At 34.5% G+C, this 24,023-nt stretch overlaps 5 protein-coding genes across 12 annotated transcripts; 1 reads left to right on the forward strand and 4 right to left on the reverse strand.

Annotated features, from left to right (window-relative positions):
- Positions 1-868: 868 nt before the first annotated feature.
- Positions 869-4,574, reverse strand: ADSS (adenylosuccinate synthase). Of its 2 annotated transcripts, XM_022910983.2 has the most exons (5): positions 4,017-4,461; positions 2,237-2,929; positions 1,915-2,041; positions 1,730-1,827; positions 869-1,230 (listed from the first exon to the last, which is right to left on the reverse strand). In XM_022910983.2, exons 1-5 carry the CDS (start codon positions 4,320-4,322, stop codon positions 1,060-1,062), a joined length of 1,395 nt encoding a protein of 464 aa, XP_022766718.2. In that variant the 5' UTR covers positions 4,323-4,461; the 3' UTR covers positions 869-1,059. The 2 variants fall into 2 exon arrangements, with proteins under 2 accessions (XP_022766718.2, XP_022766717.2); XM_022910982.2 differs by having other exon boundaries at positions 1,730-2,041; positions 4,017-4,574.
- A 662-nt stretch (positions 4,575-5,236) lies between these two features.
- On the reverse strand, positions 5,237-8,372 carry LOC111311532 (cation/H(+) antiporter 19-like). The gene is made up of 3 exons (XM_022910981.2): positions 7,821-8,372; positions 6,696-7,697; positions 5,237-6,593 (listed from the first exon to the last, which is right to left on the reverse strand). The coding sequence occupies exons 1-3, from the start codon at positions 8,022-8,024 to the stop codon at positions 5,433-5,435; spliced, it is 2,367 nt and encodes a 788-aa protein (XP_022766716.2). The 5' UTR covers positions 8,025-8,372; the 3' UTR covers positions 5,237-5,432.
- Positions 8,373-9,237: 865 nt separating this feature from the next.
- On the reverse strand, positions 9,238-10,579 carry LOC111310903 (uncharacterized). Its single transcript, XM_022910277.2, has 4 exons — positions 10,182-10,579; positions 9,995-10,050; positions 9,840-9,901; positions 9,238-9,745 (listed from the first exon to the last, which is right to left on the reverse strand). Exons 1-4 carry the CDS (start codon positions 10,324-10,326, stop codon positions 9,322-9,324), a joined length of 687 nt encoding a protein of 228 aa, XP_022766012.1. The 5' UTR covers positions 10,327-10,579; the 3' UTR covers positions 9,238-9,321.
- Positions 10,580-13,319: 2,740 nt separating this feature from the next.
- Positions 13,320-19,190, forward strand: LOC111311535 (1-acyl-sn-glycerol-3-phosphate acyltransferase 2-like). 2 transcript variants are annotated; one of them, XM_022910986.2, is made up of 11 exons: positions 13,320-13,532; positions 14,140-14,262; positions 15,003-15,042; positions 15,169-15,242; positions 15,410-15,469; positions 16,423-16,500; positions 16,677-16,835; positions 17,296-17,421; positions 18,012-18,104; positions 18,338-18,424; positions 18,564-19,190. In XM_022910986.2, exons 1-11 carry the CDS (start codon positions 13,452-13,454, stop codon positions 18,810-18,812), a joined length of 1,170 nt encoding a protein of 389 aa, XP_022766721.2. In that variant the 5' UTR covers positions 13,320-13,451; the 3' UTR covers positions 18,813-19,190. The 2 variants fall into 2 exon arrangements, with proteins under 2 accessions (XP_022766721.2, XP_022766722.2); XM_022910987.2 differs by having other exon boundaries at positions 13,326-13,532; positions 18,338-18,475; positions 18,564-18,702.
- A 381-nt stretch (positions 19,191-19,571) lies between these two features.
- Positions 19,572-23,820, reverse strand: LOC111311536 (target of rapamycin complex subunit LST8-1). 6 transcript variants are annotated; one of them, XM_022910988.2, is made up of 11 exons: positions 23,706-23,820; positions 23,488-23,604; positions 22,522-22,623; positions 22,273-22,385; positions 22,087-22,156; positions 21,763-21,840; positions 21,007-21,123; positions 20,831-20,925; positions 20,631-20,710; positions 20,451-20,510; positions 19,572-19,806 (listed from the first exon to the last, which is right to left on the reverse strand). In XM_022910988.2, exons 2-11 carry the CDS (start codon positions 23,593-23,595, stop codon positions 19,682-19,684), a joined length of 948 nt encoding a protein of 315 aa, XP_022766723.1. In that variant the 5' UTR covers positions 23,596-23,604; positions 23,706-23,820; the 3' UTR covers positions 19,572-19,681. The 6 variants fall into 6 exon arrangements, with proteins under 6 accessions (XP_022766723.1, XP_089613611.1, XP_022766724.1 ...); XM_089757485.1 differs by having other exon boundaries at positions 20,631-20,737; XM_022910989.2 differs by having other exon boundaries at positions 23,488-23,607.
- Between the last annotated feature and the right edge of the window lie 203 nt (positions 23,821-24,023).

Consider the following 24,023-nt stretch of genomic DNA (forward strand, 5'->3'; position numbering starts at 1 on the left):
TAAAGTCATGTAGTACGCGTCAAACAAAACAGCAGCTAGTAAATCTGCCAAGTTATCGCACCTAGTAATGGTGCAGGCATATGCAATGTAGGTCAAATTCGCTATTTTGAAAATGTGAAACTTTAGCATGAAGAATTTTGTTCCAGGCTTTGGACATTTCTGTCATCAATGATAAAAGCCAACTTTTTTTTTTTGTTTTTCTCCATGTGTTAATGAGGTTCAAGTGCCATCTATAAAATCTTCTTTCGAATCCAAATCACTGGCTTGTCACATTCCATGCCATGTACTTCTCGTGACAATTAAAGGTTTCTCCATCCAACCAATCTAGCTGCGTCTGACTTTTCAAGACCATCAAAGTTAATTGGCTACTATAATCTATCAAAATTCTGATGTCCATATAACAGTCAAGCAATCTAAGTTCCTACTTGTTCGACACCAGCATCAGGATGCGTCCATCAGGTCACTTTCCATTTACTTTTACAAATATAACAAAAATAGAAAAGATAAATGTCAAGAAAATAAGAGTATCGATTTTCTTCTGCTCAAAATAGAGGTAGTAAGCTATCCCATGAATGACACATCAAAGCCAACAGATGAAAGTAACGTTCATTCATTCTCTTTCCAATACATATATCACCAGCTGTATACAACATTCCAGACAATTCCAACGATTTTTGCTTGGCTGTCCACTTCCATATCATGGAGTTGGTTGGGAAGGTCCTTGATTAATTTGTTTTGAAAGGAAAGATTATTTGTTTTTGTTCTAAATCACATGAATTTTTTTGGTAAATAACCTGGTTTTAGCACAAATAATGAACATGTGTCAAATTTTGATTCCCCAAAAAAATTTTAAAAAAAAGAAACCAAGTCCCCAATTCCAAGTAACCTGCATATATATGTAGATATTTGTTATTTTATTACAACAAATCTATGTATTTCCTTAATTTCGTCTCAAAAATTTCCCCACTATAAAGGGATTAAAATTTTCCCAGCACTATTGGTATTGTTTTGCCTGAGTGCAAGAAAATCAACTAGCAATAATATAAGAAAATTTGTCAATTATTTGAAAATGAGAGCGTCACGGCCAGGTCCAACACCAATATAATGGACAGGCACACCAACAAGTTCCTCTATCCTCTCAACATATTGACGTGCAGCTTTTGGAAGATCTGAATAGTTTCTGATAGAAGAAATATCAGACTTCCATCCAGGCAAAACTTCATATTCAACCTAAACACATAGGAAGCAAATGAATTAACAAGAGTGCTTGCCAACTGCTAGAAAATAGCAAATGTGAACGGCCTAGTGATTGCTAATGCATTAAAAATTCACGGTTAGCATTCTGAGGCAGCATAAAACAACATATTTATCATTTTCATAGATGGTGCAGCCAAATGTATATGACCTAGTAATTGCTAATGCATCATGCATTCATTTTTAGCATTCTGAGCAGTATAAAACAACATATTTATCATTTTCATATATGGTGCAACCTTTCACGGTGTCTTTGTCCAAAATAGAGATTGCAAAACTATCAACATTGCTTCTATTATGGAAGGCTCAAAGAAGAAAAAGCATATAGTGTTCTCTTACATGGTGCCTACTTTTCAGGACTTCCAGTAGGATGTTAATATCAATAAGACAACTGAAGAAGCTACGTTTGTAATAGTGAAAAAAAGAAAAATAAAAAATCTGATAAGTTTCAATAATGTTAGAGAAGTTGACTAACCTTCAACTGCTCAAGAAGACGAAGATCAGCAGGGAAAGATTGCACTGGTGTACCATCAGCATGCTTATATGCAACACCCAACCTAATTTCAGAGAGATCTGACAAAACATCCAGTTTGGTGAGATTTAGTGAAGAAAAGCCATTAATATGACAGCAGAACTTAAGAGCAACCATATCGAGCCAACCACAGCGACGAGGGCGGCCGGTAGTTGTGCCAAACTCCTGCCCAGCAAACCTAAGGAGGTCACCTCCTTGACCCAGGATTTCTGTCGGGAAAGGACCAGAACCAACTCTTGTGGTATATGCTTTTACCTGCACACAGAGTTTAAGAGAGGAAAATGTTTGAAGTTAAACATAGTTGATACATTAAAAAAAAAAACAGCTATATTTAGAACCATATGATTTTGTGTCTGCCTGTAATTCAGTATTCATACCACCAACCATAGACCAAATCAATTCTCTAATGAAGAAACCAATAAAAGTAAACAAAACAAATCATTCACTTACAACTCCAATTAGATCACCCACAGCTCTTGGAGCTATACCAAGCCCAGTGCAGATTCCACCAGCCGATGGGCTTGAGGAAGTTACAAAGGGATAAGTACCGAAATCAATGTCTAGCATAGTAGCCTGGCCACCTTCCACCAATATACTCTTCTTCTGTGCAATTGATTCATACATCACATGCACAGTATCAGCAATGAAAGGCTCTAACTTCTCAGCATATCTCTTGTAATTTTCAACCTCGTCCCTAAGCATTTCTGGGGTATAATTAAAACCTGGGAACCTTGAAGCTGCATCTGATAATAAACTATCAAGCTTCTGAGGGAAAGTATCCATGTGCCTCAAGTCACTTACTCTAATGCCATTCCTGATCAACTTGCTTGAATAACAAGGTCCAATTCCTCTTCTAGTTGTGCCAATCAATGACTTAGAAAGCTCAGCTTCCCGAAGTCCATCAACAACTTGATGAAAATCGAAGAGCAAGTGAGCACGGTCAGATACCAATATCCTTCCTCTGCAGGAGACGCCATTAGCTTCCAACCCATCAATTTCTTTGAATAGACCTGGCAAATGTACTACTACTCCATTTCCAATAACACATAGAGTCTCCTCATTAAGGATGCCGGAAGGAACAAGGTGAAGGGCAAACTTCTTTCCCTCTGAATTATAGATGGTATGTCCAGCATTAGCTCCACCCTGATATCAGAAAAATGCCCAATATAAGAAGGATGCTACTTGCAGTAACTAATTAGAAACCAGAAATTCAAGCTGGCCAATTAAACTCTTATAACCAGAAATTCAAGCTGGCTAACTAAATTATTAAATTATCATTATATAATGTAGTTGCGTTTTATCTAAATAACACATTTCTGTATGTGCTTATGTTGTAGCAGTAGTGGTGCACATAGAATAGTTTGTTATAAATATCCAACATTTTTTATTTTCCTTTTGTTTTTCAGAAAGAAGATGTAGATAGACCCTATTATGATACAAAGAATCTAACACACATGCAAGGCTAAGTCATATCATGTCACTTATGATCTGTAAAAGTTCCTAAAATTACCAGCAGTATGAAGTAAGAGGGTCATAATACCTTAAGAGACAACTTAAAGGTCCAGTCTAAGACAAAGAAACTTTAAATTAGAATTACATTCCAAATGTATATTAATTGGAGTTGTGGGTTAATCACATTTCCATAACTTAACATTAGGTACACTGACATCATAAACACTCTCCCATACACAAATCACCAATCATAAAATCAAATACTAACAACAAACTGTGAAATGAAAGGGTACAATCTTACCACTTGTACTTCTACTAAAGAACCATCAGGTTGAAACTTGAAAGTGTAAGCCCTTGCTAATTCTGTTCAAAAGACTCGTGTTTGCTACCACGATTTCAGATTTAAGGTCTCCTAAATCCAAAAAGAAACCTGGGATACGCTAACAGGTGTAAAACTATTTATGCTACCTTTGGTAGTCAATTTTCAATGGAGCTTGACTTTCAACCTCATTTTGCAAGCAATTTTCGTATGCATCAAATTGCAAATAATACCACTAAAAATTTCCCATTTCCTATGCATCAAATTGAAAATAATCACACTAATAAAGAAATCAACTTTAATCAATTATATACATTTTTCCCCAAACAAGATTATATTTTTAATTTTTTTAAAACAGTTTGTTCTATAGTATTCAATAGGTACCTTTTTGCTTATGAAACGAAAAGACAAGAAAAATAAAATAAAATGGGTATAAAAATACGCGCATAACAGTGGAACCTGGCAGCGAGCGACGATGTCGAAGTGCTCAGCCAAGATATCAACAAGTTTGCCTTTGCCTTCATCACCCCACTGAGAACCCAACACGCCGGATACCTGACTGAGCGACCTGATTCGACTCAGCGACTCAGTGGCGGCTGACTCAGCCACGCTCAAAGAAGAGGGGGCTGCGGGCTTCAAGGAGCAGAAAACGAAACTACGGCGGTGGTGTTGTTGTTGCTGGTGAAAGTGGAGATTGGGCCCCTGACTGCCCCATCTCGAGGTGGCGACCGGACTGAGGTCGAGAGCGAAAGATGAGAAGCTCATGGTAAAAGCGGAAGAGACTAAAGCAAAGGAAACGAGGGTTTCTGAAGCGAGGAAGGGTTTGGTGGCGGGAAATGATTGAGTCACGAGTTGGTGATCAAAGAGGTCTTGTGAATGGATGACACGTGGACTTAAAAAGAGAGTAGTAAGTTGTAGGCGGAATTCCGGTGATCCTATCTTGTCGTCGGTGGTGGTGGTGTTGTGCCGCTGTCAAGTGAACAAAATAAAAAGGATTCTATAAAACAATTATCCCACATCGATAGGTATCTCATTTCAATCGTTTAATAATATTCATCACTTTTTTACACTTGCAACCGGACGTCGAAAATGAGAAATCTCGTAAAGTTCTTTCCAAAATCCGAAAATATTTTATTTTGTTCATAAATTTTAATATGATCTTGTTCCTATACAATGATCAATTGGATGAGTCAGATAAAATTTGGATTTGGTTAATTTTTTTCTTAGCTTTTTTATTGAATTTCTTTTTTAATGTTAATTTAAGTTTTTATTATTTGGCATCAAATTTTCAATGATTTAATATTGAATTTTTTTCAAATTAAAATCATTTTAAGTTTGATTTATTTTAAATTTAACTTATTTCGAATTTTAGATTCAAAGTTATTTATATTAATTTTAATTAATTTAAAAATCAACAAAATTAAAAGTATAGCAATAAAATTCAATAAAATTAAAATACAACGATAAAACATTCACCTATAATACATTAACATACAATTTACCTAAAGTGAATGCAAACTAAGACTACCCAATCTTATGGCTTGTAATTAGTAAAAATCATTTACCTTTGAAAAATGCATCGCTTTAATTCATGATCTTTTAAATTTAATTAATAAAATAATCAACTATTTTTACCTTTAGCATATGAATGATTCATTATTGGAGCACAATTCAGATTTGAGCGGACAAGAAGATCAGAATTCATCAGTGGGGTGAAGCTACACTTCATTCGTTACATTGTAATATCATTCATCAGTAACCTTGTTATTTTTCCAAAAGTGATTGCTATCGCGGAGGAAGAGATATTATTAGTATTGATCTATAAAATAAAACGGAGCTCTCAATCCCTCACACAGCACCTGGCTCTGCTGCATTTTAAACCTCACTGCTGTCATTTAGAGGTTTTTCCATGGCATTTGTTGAAGGATCATATTGTTGGACCACCAAAATGGATGAAGTTGTGGAGAAATCTGATGAGGCTAAATAGCTTCCAACATGGCCTAGTTCAGGACATTCGGTACTCCTCTCCATCAATGACATTGCTGGAGACGTTCTTCCTACCAAAAACAGGCTAGAGTTTCTCATTGATCTCAAAGCAGCAATTATGTCTTCTTTGCTTTCCATTGTTTTCTGTTCATGTCTTACTGACTCATTGCTCTTGCTTAAATTAATGAACTCAGAGAAAATTTCGTTGTCCATGTCTGATTCATCAGCTCCAGCATAAGCTTTAGGATCTAGTGACATTCCAGCTTTGGGTGTAAAGTTAAGGACAGTGAGCTTGATTCCAGGGTGCTCAGCCATCCTCATTCCAAACGCAAGTGCTTCACGATCATCTTTACCCCCAAAGAAAGGCACCACCACCGAGTAGGACACTTCACTAGCAACAACTTGGGTGGTGCCTCCCAGACCACGGTCTACAAGAATTCCGACAGAGCAAGGGGCATGTCGAAGGACGCGTTGGTTGACTAGATGGAATGAGTGTCCTAAAGACTCCATTGTTCCATCTAGTCTTTGGTGCTTGTGGAATGGCATTAGAATAAAGGCAGCTCGCTTTCGATCTGCACTCGTGCAAATATCTTCGTGGATACTATTCAAAGCAGAGATCGCAGTCATTGGGCGGATGGTGACGCTTCTTAGCTGCTGATAGGCCTCAAATGCAATGATCATTTGATCTTGACCCTCACGGTTCTTGTTCCAAAAGGGTAGACCATTTTTGCGGGCTTTGTGAATCATTGAAATGGCTGATGATCGTTCCGAGAGTTCCATAAGATGCATAGCATATACGCAGAGGTGTCCCCTTTTCTGAATCCCTCGAGATGACTCTATCAGATTGATCAGAGTAGGAATGTTACGAGTACTATGGAAACAAGCCAGGATTCGGAGCTCTGTATCAAGTTCCTTGCGCTGAATCCTCCGATGCTTGTAAGACTGTCCCTTTCTAGCAGGCTTGTAAATAGCCATCACAATCGGAGTTGTGATGAAGGTAGTAAATAATGCCATTAGAACTAAGATAGCAAAAGATTGGTCGTTGAGCACCTGCAATGGAACAATGCGAACGGTTAGTTGCATAAATTTCAATTAAATACCTGAAAGTTGTGGAGCAATTCCAGAGATAGTAATTTCAAAAAATATATATACCTTGCGGTCCTTGCCTATATTCAGGACAATGAGTTCCACCAGGCCTTTCGTGTTCATAAGGAATCCAAGTGTCAGAGCTTCCGTGAAAGGTACTTTGAACAACATTGATAAACCAACTGTGCCAGCAATCTTCCCAAAACAAGCACTGAATATAACAAGCACTAGCAATCCCCATGATTGAGCTCCTTTAATAGTTGCAACATTGGTTTTCAATCCACTAGATGCAAAGTAAAGAGGCAAGAAAAGCCCAGAAACTAGATCTTCTATCTTCTCTATCAACACACCGGCGAAAGGACCCTCTTTGGGTACTGTTATGCCCACCACAAAAGCCCCAAAGAGTGCATGAATGCCAATGGTATCCGTGACAAAACCTGCCGCCAATACTAGTGATAGTGTAATACAAATGTAGAGCTCCTTCACAGGTTCACCCTCAGGAGAACGCCTAGCCATCAATGAAAGTATTGGTTTCAATACGAAAATGGCAAATAAAATGAAAGCTGTTCCAGAAAGCAGCACCCATACAGAGACGAAGGGAGAATTGTCAGAACCCGTGAGTGCAATTGCAAGTGCGAGAAGTATCCAGGCAACAACATCGTTGACAGCTGCAGCAGACATTGCTATGCGGCCAACATCGGTTGTAAGAAGTTTGAGCTCGGCGAGAATACGAGCAAGGACAGGAAAGGCCGTTATAGAGAGAGCAACCCCCATGAACACAAGGAAAGCTAAATGACTAACTCCTTTGTTGATGGTAGCACGGAGAACAATTGATGTACCAATACCAAGAATAAATGGAAGAGTGATCCCTGCAGCGGCTATTACTAAGGCCTTTTTGCCTGTGCGACGAATTGCTCGAATGTCAAGCTCAAGACCCACCAAAAACAAGAAGTAGAGCAGGCCAATGCTGGCTAGGGTGTCCAACACGGTCATGCCTCTTTTTGGGAAAATAGTGTTCAAAAACATCTCGTTTCTTCCCAAGGCAGAAGGACCAAGCAAAATCCCTCCCTGGTGATTTGCTTAAACAATAGAGTTAGAAATTGCTCATCTTAATCTTCAGAATAAAGAAACAAAAGGCTGAAATGAAGATGGAAATAGGGAAACATATATGCAGATTAATCTAGAACTTACAATAATCTCTGCAATGACTCTAGGTTGCCTTAAAGGTCGAAGAATGAAAGCAAGGATTCTGGTAAAACCAACCACTAAAATTATCTGAACAATGAGCAATGGAAGAGAGAAATCGAGTGGATTTTCATTCTGGAAAGCTCCATTGGACGTTGCCTTCATTGGTGCAGGGCAAACATGGGCACCGGTTGCATTGTTGGTAGCCATTTTTGAACCAAGCACAAACAACTTGGCTAACAAAGACAAATGAAAAGGAGAAACAAAGGCCTACACCCTCTGGCTAATATTCACGATACAATGTCATTAATTTTGCATGCATGAGATTCAAACTTTTTTGACAACGAAATCGAACTGTAAAAGACGGCCAGAAAAAAAAGAAGTTGAGTTACACTAATTATAGGGACTTTGGTAATATACAAAAAAATGTTTACGTAATTAAGACGTGGAAACCAGATCAAACTGGCTACGTAAGAAGATTGTTAAGAAGTTTCTGGCTAGGAAGAACGACTCCTTCGCCTACCTTTGTCCGATTCTATCTCAACGGAAAAGAAATGCAACTTTGAATGGTACTAGTTACTATTTATAGTAGCAGTATATTTTCTTGCAAGTCAAAGTAGGAACCATATTTTCTTTAGATGCAGTTATTCAAAGGCTGCAAGGAAGCAGGTTTTGCAACTTTGTAATCTGAGTAGGGAGGTAGTTAGCTGGGAAAATGAGTTTAAGTGGGCAGTAGAGAAACTCAAAGGGAAATCGCTCATATCTATCCTACTTAGAGTTGCTTGGTAGGAAAGGAATCAAAGGCAATTTAACAATGTGGAATGCGCAGGGAGCAGATTGTGAAACAGATCAAGGATATTGTCCGGTTTCGATTGTGGGGATTATACAATATTGCATATGAGGTCAACAAAATGTTATGTGAGAAATGGGATCTAAAATGAGAAAATTTTGTAGTATAATTCATGTGAAGTTGTACCTATAATTTTTGTGCAGTTCATTGGTAGCAGTGAATTCACTGCTTATGAGATAATAAACCCTCGGTCCTCCTCACTTCCCCAAACAATTTTCTTTGTCCCGTATTCTTTTAAATACTCTTTAAAAAATGGTGACAATCCATAAAAAAAAAAAAAAAATTGTAACAAAATCCTGCATCCTGAATCTTATTCTCTTTGGTTAATAATCTTGAATCAATTGGCATATCTTGGGATATCCGGCTTTCTTGTCCATATCCAGCTGACCAGTTTTGACACACTTCTCTGAAACATGCATCATTGGTTCTCTGGTGCTCGAATGCATATTCAAAACCACCAAGGAAAACAGTGATTAAACAAATTTCTTGACGGACTCTGATCAAAATTACAATTTACAAGCAGGATTCGGAGATTTTGGAAAGAAAACAGGAAGATGTTTGCCATGAAAAGGATGGAATCAAGCATAGTTTTTATTAAGTAAAATAAAATTTACAGTAATTCTCTGTTTTCCCCCTGTTTCATTTACACTACTATCTCTAGCCTTCCCTATCTTTAACCACAAGCAGAGGCGTCCTCTCTCTTTCTCTAACTCTCTCCTTCAATTCACCCAAAACACCACCCGAAGCCTTCTCTGATGCTCCTTTTTTCGAACCCTTCCTTGCCATTTTCTTCAATTCAGCGCAGAGTTCAGTGATCTGACTTAAAATCTCTCGTCCTGCTCCCAAATTACGCGCAGAGAAAGTACTCTTCAAACCCCGCTTCCCATCAGACTTGGCTGAATTGTCTCTTAAATCATCCAACAGAGTTTTCTCCTTCATAGATGATTTCTTTGCCAATTTGTTTGGCATAGTCTTGGCACTGAGAGGTGGAGTAGATAAGTTTGGGTTCCTGTTCTCATTGTCTACGGTTAAACTTTGTGCAGGTTTAGACCATTTTTCTCCATTTTTAGCCTTTGCTTCTCTGCAACAAAGATAACACACTGGTTTAAAATAAAAATCTTTGAATCCATATTTGTTTCTAATTTTAGAAAATTGTTTTCTGAACAAATTTGTACCTGCGGGTTCTGTCCCTGAAAGGAAGAATTTCAGATATAGTCATAGACCTTAGCAGCTTCACCTGAAAAAGAGAAAAAAAGAACAGCAAATCAGGAAACTTTATACTTGAAGCATTATATTAAAATGATAAACAAAAAGAAGAAAGCATAAGAACCTTAGAGTAGTGCTTTGATTTAAGATAATCTTCGGCACACTTCGGATGCTTGCAACCTGCATTAATTTCGAACTATTATGAAGATAAAAAAAAATTAAAATATGGGTTCATGAAATAAGTTATCTTTCTCAATTATTTCCATTATTTTCTTAGAAACCAAACAGCGTACAAAGACACAAGGCTGTACCAGGTTTGCAGAACCAGGCTTCATCATCTATAGTTTCACATGGAGCAGAAAGATCAACCCATTTAGGCGCATTGATATTCTCGTACGTGTCGTCTTCTTCGAATATAGATTCTATGTTGTTCCAGTCTATGTTTTCGTGCTCCATTCTCCAACCCAGAAAACAGACATAAAAACAAAAGCAAAGAAAGTTAGAAACTGTAAATCAATAAGCAAAGTTTTATGTGTAAAGAAATTGAAGAGGAAAAATGAAACAAATAAAAAAAAAGGGAGATTGAGTAAGGTTTGGTCTGGTGTTAAGACTCCTGAAGCTTCTAAACTTGTTGAAAATGAAGCTAAGATAGAGGCTTTTAATGGAGAAATAGTGAAGAAGGAAAGAGCTGTTGTGACTTTGTAACGTCAGGGAAGAAATAGCTTAACAGCTGGGGGGGTTTTTAAACTTCTTTTGACCGTTGGAAGCAAAGCTAAAGCTATCATTTTTAATAATTTTTTTTTATAATCTACATATCAAAAGTTCAAAATAAATTATTTATTTATTTTCCAAATAAAAAATTAAATAGTTATGAATATTTAAAATTGTTTATCATTTTTCAAATCTTTTATTTTAACAATAAATAAGGATTTAAGCTCATTATTTCATAAATTTTTTTTAGCAATGATACATTGATGCCAAAAAATCACACATACAACATATAAAATGAAAAAACAAACATTTGGTCAAAAAGAAAATGACAATTAAAAAGATATTGGGAATTAAGCATAAAACAAAAAATTAACAAGTGAAAAGATAATTCAAAGGGAAAAACAATGAAATTAAAAAAAAAAGTGATAATATTCAAGAAGATCCAAAAGCTTGATAGAGAAACAAAAGAAAATTGAAAACCATAACATTATATGCCAAAAAAGGGGTAAAAAAATAAAAGAGCCAAGGTTGAATGACAAAATTCAATAAAAAATTATCACACTAGTATCTATGTAATTAATAATTTTCAATAAAATAGTATTTCCAAAAAAAAACTATTAATGTAATTTTAGGTTAAACGAGAGTTAAACTTTTTAAAGATTAAGTGGTGAATTTATGAGATCTGATAAGAAAAAAAGGTTAGAAAGTGCTAAAGTTAAAATTTTAAGACACATTCCAACACTCATATTGATGAAATATTTTTTTTAAAATAGAAAAATTTTGAGTTGAGGTCATATGTAATATTTGACAATGTGGTTGTAAGGGTGTAACATAAAAATAAAAATATTTTCATTATTCTTTTAATTTCAATAATAATTATGACAAACTTTTTTTCTTTTTTTTTCTTTTTTTAATAGTAATTATCAATGTCACCCTACAATCTATTTTCAAGAGTAAATCTATAACAAACCCTAATTTGAGTATGAGATCATAAATTCAATATTAAAATGGAATGCCTCATTTTTTGAATTTTAGCTAGACCAACCCTATACTAATCTATTCTCAAGAGTGAAATCTATAGTAAACCCTAATTAGAGTATGAGATCATAAATTCAATATTAAAATGGTATGCCTCAATGTTTTGTGAATTTTAGTTGGACCAACCCTATACTAACTTACCATTATGTCTCCTATAATTAGAGTTTTGTTAAACATGGCAGTTGCATGTGATTTTCTTTATTTCAAAAGGTTTGGAGATCAAACTCATTTAATTTAGGTCTTTAATTTGTTCATCCATTTTAATCACAATTCACAACCCATTATCTTCATTCCTTCAAAATCAACTTGTGATATCATATTTAAAATCTTGCTTAAAGATATATATTATTATGCACTAATAATTAAATATTTTTTGGTTCAATAATTAAATCATTTGCATATTGTAAAAGAGATCCTTAATGCCACTTTAGTATATTCGACGATAGATACATATATTTATCAATAAGATGTTTTTGAGCTTTACTAAGTATATATATATATATATATGTATATATATTTGGATTGAATTTAAATAAATTTATTTATGCTGAATTTAATAAATTTATAAAAATTATTTTTTTCATAAATTTATAACGAATTCATATCTTAATCTTTAAGATTGTCAATTGTTAAATTAAATACAAATTCTTTTAATTAACGACATTTTAGAAAGTAGGTATTAATAAATTTATTTTTCAAAAAGATTAGAATTTTAATTTGTTGGTTTTAATTTTTATGTTCAAAATTTAAGAAGCAAATATAAATATATGATCTAATATGATATAAAATTAAACTAACTATTATTATGTATATGAAGATCAAAATTGAGATCTCCCTAAATCCGGCACAGTCAGAGTTATATTGGACCAATCTTAAATTTTAAGAGCCAAGCGCAAGTGTTGTCCAACCACCCATTTTACAAATTATTTTACAGTAAAATATAATAAAATATTTTAATGATATTTTAATATTTAAAAATTTAAATTGAATAAAAATTATTTTTATTAGTCAGATACCTTTAAAATCAAAACCTTTCAATATGCAAAAAAAAAAAAAAAAAATCAATGCAGACCGTTGGAGTGGTTGAAATTAATGTCAAAGCCGACGAAGAGAAAACGATTTATTTTATTATTATTTTATTTTTTTGGGCAAAGAAAAAATGCTTGAAGTCTTACCTGTTAAAAACAACAAGACAAAGAAAGACATAAATAAATGACACGACGAAAAAGACAATTGTAGTGTCCTTCCAGTGTAAGGTTCCTTCTACGTCATAATCATATTATATAATATCATATATTATATTACAAGATGAAAGTTTATCCAATAAAGCGTGCTTACGTAAACATCTTATTTTAATGATATATTAAATAATTTGTACATTTATTTATATTTTAAAATTAAATTCAAATTAAGCTAAATTTTTATATTTAAAATTTAAAAGTTTAAATTATCAAAGTTAAAATAGATGGAAGATGAAATCTTTTTGAAATTACTATTAATTTCAAAATTTTTTAACCATAAAATTTAATTTGTTTTTATAATATTTTTAACTTCAAAATCAAATGAGTAATAATTAAATAATTTAATATTATCATCGTTTGTTTTTTTTCAGCATGTCATTTTCTATTCTTATGTCTCTTGGCACACTTTCACATCACTATTAAATATATAAACAATTCTCAATATATATATATATATATATATATATATATATAAGAGAAGAGGAAAGATTTGCTATAATCTTCTGTTTTTATAAATCAATTCAGTCTAAAATCTCACTACAAACCCATCCTTTTGTACGAATCTCGAGAGCTCGAGTGGTGGTGGCGTCCATGGCGATTGCAGCGGCAGCTGTCATCGTCCCATTGGGTCTTCTCTTCTTCATCTCCGGCCTTGTTGTCAATCTCATTCAGGTTTTTTTTTTTTTTTTTTTTGTAGATTTGGTTTTGTTTTTAGTTCTTAAGGAATTGGCTTCGTCGTTTGGTTTGATTGAGTTAAGTGGATTTTTTTTTTTCTCTTTTCTTTGGTAATATTGCTTTCTGGGTCTCTAGTTTTCTTTTAAAACTTGTTATGGTTGCGTTAGAAAAATGCTGGTAAATGGGTTTCTCTGTTTCTTTCTTCTTCTTCTTCTTTTTTTTTTTTTCTCTTTTGAGCTGAGATTATTAATGAAACTGCATGTACTTCTGGGTTTTGAATCTACTTTACCTTTGAGCTAATAAAATTTAGGAAAAATAAATAAATTGGGATCTTTGTTTTCAGCTTGATACAACTTCTGCGTTTGTTGCCTTGTTTGCTTACCTTTTTACTGGATACCGTTTTAATGCTAAAAATGGGATATAAGAGTCCATTTTTGTTGCCTTTGTTTTTGTGGCAATCAGAATTTACTGTGTTAGACGAGTTGGTTCAGTTTGATTCATTGGTTGATGTGCAAATCTTGTTTTTTTTTTTTTTTTTAATTGGATCTCTTTGTCAATGACCATTTTTCATGTTATACAATGTGATCCCTTTTTTTTTTTTCAGGCAGTATGCTATGTTCTCATCCGGCCGCTGTCCAAGAACACGTATAGAAAGATCAATCGGGTGGTGGCAGAGTTGTTGTGGCTGGAACTCGTATGGCTTGTTGATTGGTGGGCGGGAGTTAAGGTGTTAATGAGCTCCTTTATTTCATTGTTTAAAATAATATGTTTTTAATCGCTGGATATTACTTTTTTGGGGCATTTTTGAAGATAGTATAGTTTTATGCTGAAATTCTTTCTGACATAGTATAGTTTAATGTTGTAATCTGAGACGGCAGTTTATGATGATCAAATGCTAAATGCTTTATATTTCCATTTCCAACTAGACTTATAAAAAGTAGGTCTCAAAAATAATCTTTACATGCTAAGTACCAAGATGAAGACTGCACTTGAAGGTTTTAACTGCTTCCTTTGGGATTGCAAAGGTGGCAATATTTTCGGTCAATGAATGTGAATGGAAATTTCACAATCTCAACTTGAGATAGGATGTTACTTACACAAAGGTAATAGTAAATGAGATCATTGTGCATTTTCAAAATTTACATGCCTCCAGTGACTGGCTGATCCCATTTGCTGGGTATGCTTTAGTTAGATGAAAGCTTTTTGCCCAACTACTATTTTTGGTGTCCATTGGCTTGCTGCATTGTCTACTCATCTAGATAATTACGCAAATATGAGTTGAACTATTGTTGTGAAGTTTTATATCTTCTCTAAGGGCTGATAGATGTTATATGAGTGGGGTGTTAATTATTGGCTGTTAGGGAGCCAACTTTTCTTAATTTGGATAAAGAACTGGTATGATGGATGCCATATCTTAAGTAGTCTCCTAAAAATTAGCTTTTGATCTTTGAGACATTTTATTTGCAGATTAAAGTTTTTGCAGATCATGAAAGCTTCAATTTAATGGGTAATGTCAATCTCCCCTACTAAGAAACTTAGTTCTTGGTCTTAAAGCTACATGTATAATGGGTATTGTTCTATCCTAAATCTTTTGAATTGTTTACTTTTCATCTTATTTTGTAAAATTTTTCAGGTAAGGAACATGCCCTTGTTTTAGCCAATCACAGAAGTGATATTGATTGGTTAGTTGGATGGGTTTTGGCTCAGGTCTGTAATTAATGTATTCCAACTCAGAATTTTTTACATAATGAAATGTGCATTCAAAAAAATATTTAGCACTGCTTGGAAATTTGCTATTTGGCATTCTAACTTTATTTTTTTCTCTCTTAAAATGCTTTCTGCGGCTGAGATACAATTAAATTTTCTTTTGACAGCGATCAGGTTGTCTTGGCAGTGCATTAGCTGTGATGAAGAAATCATCAAAATTCCTTCCGGTATGTCTTGGTGTTATTTGTTTGAAGTTTCAACTTTCAATAGTGAGATTGTGTTTGTTACCAATTCTTTTAGTTTCAGCTGATATTTATATTTAGTCTTCAATTTTGAATGGTAATAACTGATGAAGATGCCATGTACATGGTATTTTAATACACATTTGTGTATGCTCGAGTACACATGTTCATGCGTGTAAACGCATGAGATGTGATTAGCTCAGTAGGTAATTAATGAGATAAGTAAATGAGCAGCAAGTAAGTTTAAATGCTATTTTTTTTTTCAAAGAAAATTAAGAAGACTAATGAGGCACTCTGGTCTAAGTTCCTCAGTTTTATTTTATGTTACATTAGCTTCTGTTTTTGAGAACTGGAGTAGGATTGTTCACTTGAAAATCTAGTAGTCTTGGTCAGAGTTCAAAGTTCGGCTTGCATATCATGTATGAAGTGAGTTTGTCTGAAGTAGAGAGGGATGATCTTAGTATTTTTTTTGAAGATGGTCATATTTATTCATGAAGTTCATATGGGTGATGGAGAAGCAGTTCTCCTGTTGAAGTAGTAGTTTATTGTTTTTCTTTTCTTCTCTAACTTCTTTTGTTTGACTGGTCTTCAGTTTCTGATTATTAACACTTGGATCCTACTTTCTTTTACCTGAATTAGAATAATATGAAGCAAATGCTATTAAGAGCTTGCTACTGTTAGTTTTGTACTTCAGAGTGACAATTAGTGCCAGTGTTTCTCATTATAGGTGATGCAGTGAAGGGATTGAAATCTAGTTTATTTATTTTATTATTATTATTGTTATGCCTTACTTGCCATCTGGGCATCTCACTGTGTTTTGGTTCTGCTGCATGCTAGTAAATGTCACATTTTATTTTTAAAGTTTCTTTATTAAAGAAGCAAACATGGTTTTACTTTTGCATAATTATGAATAATAAAATCGTGTCTAATATGTGCAGGTCATAGGTTGGTCAATGTGGTTTTCTGAGTATTTGTTTTTGGAACGAAGCTGGGCCAAGGATGAAAACACGTTAAAGGTAAAAGTTTGCTTTTAATTTAGTAAATGCATGTGTATCAAGAATTACATATGCTCTCCATACAGTATACACATATATGACCATAAATATTGCTGTATTGACTTGTGTGCTTGTTCATGCTTGTTTTTAAACTACCTTATAGATCTCGTCAAAATCTTGTGGAATTATATTTGCAGGCAGGCCTTCAACGTTTAAAGGACTTCCCACAACCCTTTTGGTTGGCACTTTTTGTTGAAGGAACTCGCTTTACACAAGCAAAGCTTCTAGCTGCTCAAGAATATGCAACCTCACAAGGATTGCCTATACCCAGAAATGTTTTAATTCCTCGTACAAAGGTCAGATTCTTGCTGCTCCGATTTTCTTGAATTTCTTTCATGATTTATCTAGGTACCTTATATATACGGGTGTGTTTGTGTACCTGAATTTAGATTTTGGTACTCAAGTTGATAGCATTCTTTCAGTATAAGATTTATGGTATTTCAATTTTACCATACAGTATTTCGTTCAATTATAGGTAGATTTTGTTTCAACCTCCTGCCAAAAACTAACTTGCTGGCCAATGCAAGTTTGCTTCTTTGGTACAGTTGTTCAATGCTTAGCCAGCCTCAGCCCTGATACATCTGTGCACTCTCACATATGGACCCTGTCCCATAGTTGAAAGTTAATCATGTTGCATGTTGTTTAACTTCTCTCATTTGTAATAATGAAGTTTTTTATTTTGTTAATGGCCCTCACTAATTCTAATTCCATATGAAATACATATGCCTGAAATATCAATAATTTCTGTTGCTTCAGGGTTTTGTTTCAGCTGTAAGTCATATGCGTTCATTTGTCCCAGCCATTTATGATATGACAGTGGCTATTCCAAAAACCTCACCTTCACCTACAATGGTTAGACTTTTCAAGGGGCAATCTTCTGTGGTAAGTCAGATTTCAAGCTAACTGTGTAAAGCAAGTTAAATATCTTTGCATAATTATGTATTGACTTTGAATATTAACATTGCTTTTGCTTTGTTTCATATTGATATGTCCTTGGAGAATTTGATGCATGTCTCCTTGAGGATTTCACTTCTAAATTTTTTATTATCATCAGGCATAATTTGCTGTCAAATATCTCTAATGACAACAGGAAGTGAAGGGCATGCTTCATAATTTTTTCGCATCTTTTATCTGATCTTTTAGTATCGCTGGAGTGAAGGCCAACAAGTTTGTTGGTCATGGGCATGTCATTAATCAGTTAAATACTTGTGGTGACTTTATGGCAGCATGGAATTGGTTGAGTTGCTAGGTTGAACTATGGAAGCAACTCACTGAGAATAGTCTTAGGTCATGCTGAAAAAGTGTTTGCATTTCCATGTTTTCCTATAGTTGAAACATTTCTGACATTCTAAAATTGAGATGATTAAACCTGCAAGTGTCATTGATCTTAAATATCTTAGTTGATAAATGAATGGCTTGCAGTTCTGTTGGGTTTATTCAACTGATTAAGATAATCTTTCACTTGTTTGCAGGTGCATGTACACATCAAGCGGCGTCTCATGAAGGAACTGCCTGCAACAGACGAGGCTGTTGCACAATGGTGTAAAGATCTGTTTGTGGAGAAGGTGGGTATTATTCATCTATTGTTGTAGCAGGGTGCTGTTCTAGGTGGTCTTTCATACATGTCTAAGATAATTATATGTTTGAAAATGAAAAGAAGGATTACTCTAACCTTGACAAGGTTGTGTATCTTTGTGTTTTTATGTTTAATGATTAATCATCTTTATTCTTATGCTTGCAGTAGTCCATGGATTCGTTTCCTACTTATTGTTTTGTTTCTGTTTGATGTCTCTTATAGGACAAGTTGTTGGACAAACATATAGCTGAGGACACTTTCAGTGACCAACCATTGCAGGATCTTGGTCGGCCAATTAAGTCTCTTTTGGTGAGATTCGTTCTGTGTCAAATTAACCAATCTTCATTTTGATTATCTTCGGTTAGTGTGACATTGTCTTGTTTCTTTTGGTGTTGTAAGAGTTGTTTCTGGAACTAATATGATGAACAATATTCTTATTCTTGGTCAGGTTGTTATCTCTTGGGCATGTCTTGTGGCTTCTGGGGCTCTCAAGTTCCTGCAATGGTCTTCCCTTTTATCCTCATGGAAGGGCATTGCATTGTCAGCATTTGGCTTGGCCATTGTTACCTTCCTCATGCAAATCTTGATTCTCTTCTCTCAGTCAGAGCGTTCAACTCCTGCCAAGGTTGCACCAGGGAAGCCCAAGAATGACGGGGAGAGTTCAGAGTTGGAGGCAAGACGGGACAAACAGCAGTAGATCGAGCTTCCTCCCAAGATATCCGTATGGCTGGAACCTCATCTACAGTCATTTCCATAAACCTAAAATATATAGTCTGTATCACTTCCACTCAACTCTAGACTTCTCTCAAGCATCTCTTTGGGTCATCAGGTGACACTAATCTGTATGCAGTATCAATTCTTTGTTTTTCTGGTAAATTATGGTAATTTTGTACATACAGTTACAATGGCTGTAGCAGCAATGTTTACATTAGGCTAGTCCCAGTCTCACGTTTTGAGATCTCTTTAGTGGATATAGCAGTGTTTGAATGTTGAAACGTTTTAAAAACATGTACATATGCCTTAATTGTTGTCTGCCGTTTTCTTCAATAAAAGCTTTCATTTTCATTTCCTGATATTTGGCAAGCGAGACTGAAAAGTATGTTGGTAGAAGCTCGGCTAAAACAAACTTTTGGGATCTATTATTTACACAACCAAAATTTAGGACCCCATCTTGTATTTTTATCAATTAAGGGCCAAAAATTTCAATTCTGGATTTTGCATTTTATTTTGATAATTTTTAGAAGTTTTACTTTTTTTTTCAAAAAATATTTTTTATTTGAATAAAAAATTCTCATTATTTTGGGTTCATCACTTTTATTTGTAATTTTTCTTTTTCAATCAATTTTTGGTGGCTTTAATCCAACCAGTTTGCTTGATTCAATTTCTGACTAAACTTTATTTATAGTTATTTTAGTTTGAAAGTCAGATATTTCAGCTCATGAAATGGATGCAGAAGTAATACAACATCAAACAGCTCGTTTGGAAAACAGGCATTGTAACAATTCACACCACTAAGATCACTGTACAACTTGTACAAATGGATAATAATAGAGACACATATCTGTTTCATGTAGAAGGCTCAGCTCCATCATGTAGTGCACAGCAAACAGTTGCTTTATGATGCCCTTGATATGTCTTAATCTCTTCACCATTTGACATGGACCAAAGCTTAGCCGTTGTATCAGAAGAAGCTGCATGGTCAAATACACAAACATTTCGTCAAAATGGGATCAAATTCAGTTATTAGAACCCTTTTTTCTTTGAGCATTATGGAACATCTAAGCTTATACACGAAATCCGTTCATAAGGGAAAGAATTTGACTGAAAAGGGACAATAAGGGGTAAAAAAGATCCAAATGAAAATTCAAACTTTTAGGTTGTTGAGTAGGCCTAGCAGATCCAGGTGTAGGCCTCTGCTAAAGAAGCATGTGCAAATGGTAATAAACCCTTTAGTTGTGTATCTTACATGCAAAACTTCTAGCAAGAGAAAGTGGAGGGAAAAGAAGAATCTTCACACGTTTAAGATTTAGGGTTAGGGTTTAATAAACTGGCGAGCATGCACCAAAAGACAGATAAAATTCAATATTATATGGGGAGCCGGATGCCTCCATGATTTGGGTCGGTAGCATCTGATGGTTTACTAGAGTCTATGTGATTCTGGCATTGAGATGTGTGGATAAAATAATCGTAGAGAGCGCACCCAAATGGTTAGAAAAGACAGGTGTTAATTGACCAGCACACAAAAGTTAACCCCATCACACCAAGGCAAGCTAAAAATAATGGATTAAGGAGGCCAGTGTGCATGATTTAGACATGCACTATTAAAGCTAAATACCTGTTATGAGATAGGCACCGTCCACTGAGAAAACGCAGTCCCACACCCAGCGCTGATGTCCTGATACATAATAACACAAAAAAACACATTGAAAACCCTTCAAAAACAATTTACAGTTGGCTTAATATATGTGTGGTCGAAATGATAGCATGGCTTAAAAGTTGAGACTTCAGTGGATACCTATTAAAGTTTTATCCAATGTGAAGCCATCAACATTCCATATCTTGACAGTGTGGTCAGCAGATGCAGTGGCCAAATATCTGAAATATATGTTAACAGCAATTACACTAGCATCTCAATGTAGACACAAAATTAGTTGGTTCCTGTAAGAAATAAAAAACGTAAAAAGAAAAACCAAATTTAATATTAAGCAGTAGAACCTGTGGGGATCACAAAACTCAGGAGAAAGGAGACATTTGAGAATGTATCCATTATGCGCTTGTAGCTTGTGAAGTGGCTCAAAGTTGGTCATAGTCTGCAAGAAAAAACAATGCCTCATAAGGCAAAACATTATAAGTTGATAAAGACAATTGATTAAATCAGAGATAAAAGTAACCTGGTTTCCTCTTAATAGGCGCCAAACATAACATGTGCCACGATTATTTGCAGCAACTACTAGGCTTCCATCCCACATTACTGTAAGAGACCTCACAGCTGTATCAACCTCAGGCACCTAGGTTTACAAATTTACAGATTTGATAACAATGACAACTCAATGTAAATCATTTTCAGGTGCATGACTGAGTCTATGCGGATAGGTGGATATGGAAGGGGGGATAGGACGAAGAGGGGCAGAGAAGCAGATATGGCGAGAGGGAAAGAAGCAGGTAAGAGAGTGGGATGTCCATTATAGCATTTCCAGCCAGCTTGGAGTACATGAAAACTATTTAAGTGTATAGATATCATAAAAACAGCCTAAAAATACCATAAACAATTTCCTCGCTACAAGTTATTAAAACAGCAGTCTAAAATCCAATCAGTTATTTTCTTTCATGTGACGGCCAAAACAGCTATCCCCAAGTGTTTCCAAACTCATCCACACAGCTTTAAAACAGTTATATTTCGGAAACTCATGAATATATATTTTAAAGGAGCTTTTTCATAATTGTGTCAATGAGAAAATAAAAGAAATTCCTATTATCAACAGAACTCAAGTTTTAATATGGTATAGAACTACCAATATAGATAACCACAAAGGCACAAAGTTCATGTTGGTGCTAAAGACAAGTCACACATATGTTCTTAATTGAAAACATCAAATCCAAGATGAAGAAAGAAAAATATAATGAAGATAGAAGAAAGAAAAGAATACCAATTCACAGCTGCAAGAGTTAGCCGTCAAATCCCATACACGAATGTTACCATTTTGGTCACCAGATATCAACTCAGTCTACAAAACCATGGATATGCAATTAAGAAAACATATCTATCAATCAATGCTGTACAAGTGAGAAAAAATGAATAAAAGCGACAAGAAAAACTATTGGGTTTCACTAGGTAAATGCTGGTCGAGAAAATAGCAAAGAAGAACGTCAAAATGTTTTCTTTTGAAACTACAATTATATGGAACATAATAGCACATTCAGCAAAAAATTCAAGCAATTAACACTGCAAGATTTACGTGATACATAATCACCTGATTTGGGTGTAAGACAACAGTATTAACAGCACCATGGCTTTCATATTCCCTTTGGCAACCTGGAGCTCTGCATTAGACTTAAAAATGAGAAATAAGTCTAAATGAAATCCAAAATAAAAAAAAAAAAGAGAAACCCATTTGAATAAATAAATGTGTCATGTCTTTAGGCACAATTTAACCTGCCTTAAATCCCAAATTTTTACAGTGCCATCCTCAGAACCAGAATACATCCAGTTACCATCACATTGAAATCCTACAGCCATAACATTATTTGTATGCGAATCATAGCTCATTACCTGCCATATAACCATTAAGTATAGAAGCAAAAAATAATTCCCAATCAAAAGTCAATGGCATGAAAAGGAAAAAAGAAGACTAATTGTAAGAGAACAAAGTCCATGAAAATCATCCAGAAAGTAGAGGAAAACGTACAGGTTGAGGGCTGTTGGAATTAATATCGAACAAACGAATGTGAGGATTACCAGCTGCAGCCAGATAGTGCTTGTCTGGGGTTATCTCAAGCCGATTAACATGCTGCAGGCATGACATGGCAAAATTAAATCCCATACAAAACATTTACAACAAATAGAAGTTTTTGTGTTAAAAAAAGTACCATTGGACCAATGAGAAACTAAGAGAAACATCTAGATTTCGCACATAAAAAAACTTACAGATCCAGAAACATACAACTAAACTAAGTCGAATCAAAAACTTCATTTACTCCTCACTTTCTCAAAGGCAACATATCTAAATATGATTTTAAGAAGAACAGAAATTCAGCATCGACCACGCAACGCAGCTCACTAGCTACTTTTGGCTACATAAATGTTCTTCCTCCAATTTTACCAGCCTAATGTCATCCCTATTTAAAGATATCTAGTAGGTCTGCCGTATATCATTCATCTTTTTCCCGCGTGGTCATCAAAAACCGATCATTAATATTCAATGCAGGGGCTTCTTTGTCTAGTTCTTTTTTATAATTAAATTAGGAACAGAGGCTCAAATCAAGGCCTTCAATTTGCGCACCAAAATAATTAAACAAACTAAAATGCACAAATAGGTCCGAAAATATATATCAATAACAAACCTTAGTGCATCCACAACAGGATTACATCATTGGTCCCAAATAAGTTTATCCAATTTTCAAATATATATTTTTGAAGGAAATTTCAAATATATATAAATACAAAAGAAGAATAAAATTAAATAAATTTACAATAATTATAACAAGTAGAATTACATAAAAATTATAATCGATGGTCAATATTCATTTATTTCATTTCACAACCAGAATTTCGAATAAACAAAACCATTAATTCCTAAAAAATTAAGACTTTACACTAAATATGAAATAAAAACGACAGATTCGAAAAAAAAAAAAAAAAGAAAAGAACTGACCGAGTCAGGGTATTGAATAGTACGGTAACATCGACCGCTTTTCGCCTCCCAAAAGCGAATACTGTGATCATAGCTGGCGGTTGCTAGTATTACCGACGGTTGTGTCATATTAATCTCCTGCTAATCACCATTAACTAACAGTTAATCATCAGATACATATAATTTTTCAACAACAATAAAACAGAAATGAAAAAATAAGTAACTATAAGCTTAATTACCGGTGGATCATGAGAACAAAAATTGTAATAAAAATTTGGGAAATTGAGGGGAAATGAGAGGTTTTTAGGGCTTTGCCTTTTTTAGGGTTTTTGTGAGACAAAGAATGAGAGTGACAAGGAGAGAGGCAAGAAATTTTATTTTTCTTTTATTTTGGTCAGATTTGTTGACTTTTTTTTGGGTTTGGTCCAGCGTGAGGTCAACTCGGTCCAACTCGGCCCAACAAAGTTCCTGTTCATTTTACTTCACATTTTCCCCTTCTTTTCTATTTTTATTTTTAGTTTTTAATTAAATAATTAGTTTTATTTTAGTTTTAATAA

This window comes from Durio zibethinus, chromosome 1, assembly GCF_047325235.1.
Source record: "Durio zibethinus cultivar Kanyao isolate XHJ-2024 chromosome 1, ASM4732523v1, whole genome shotgun sequence".
In the NCBI taxonomy this organism is placed as follows: domain Eukaryota; kingdom Viridiplantae; phylum Streptophyta; class Magnoliopsida; order Malvales; family Malvaceae; genus Durio; species Durio zibethinus.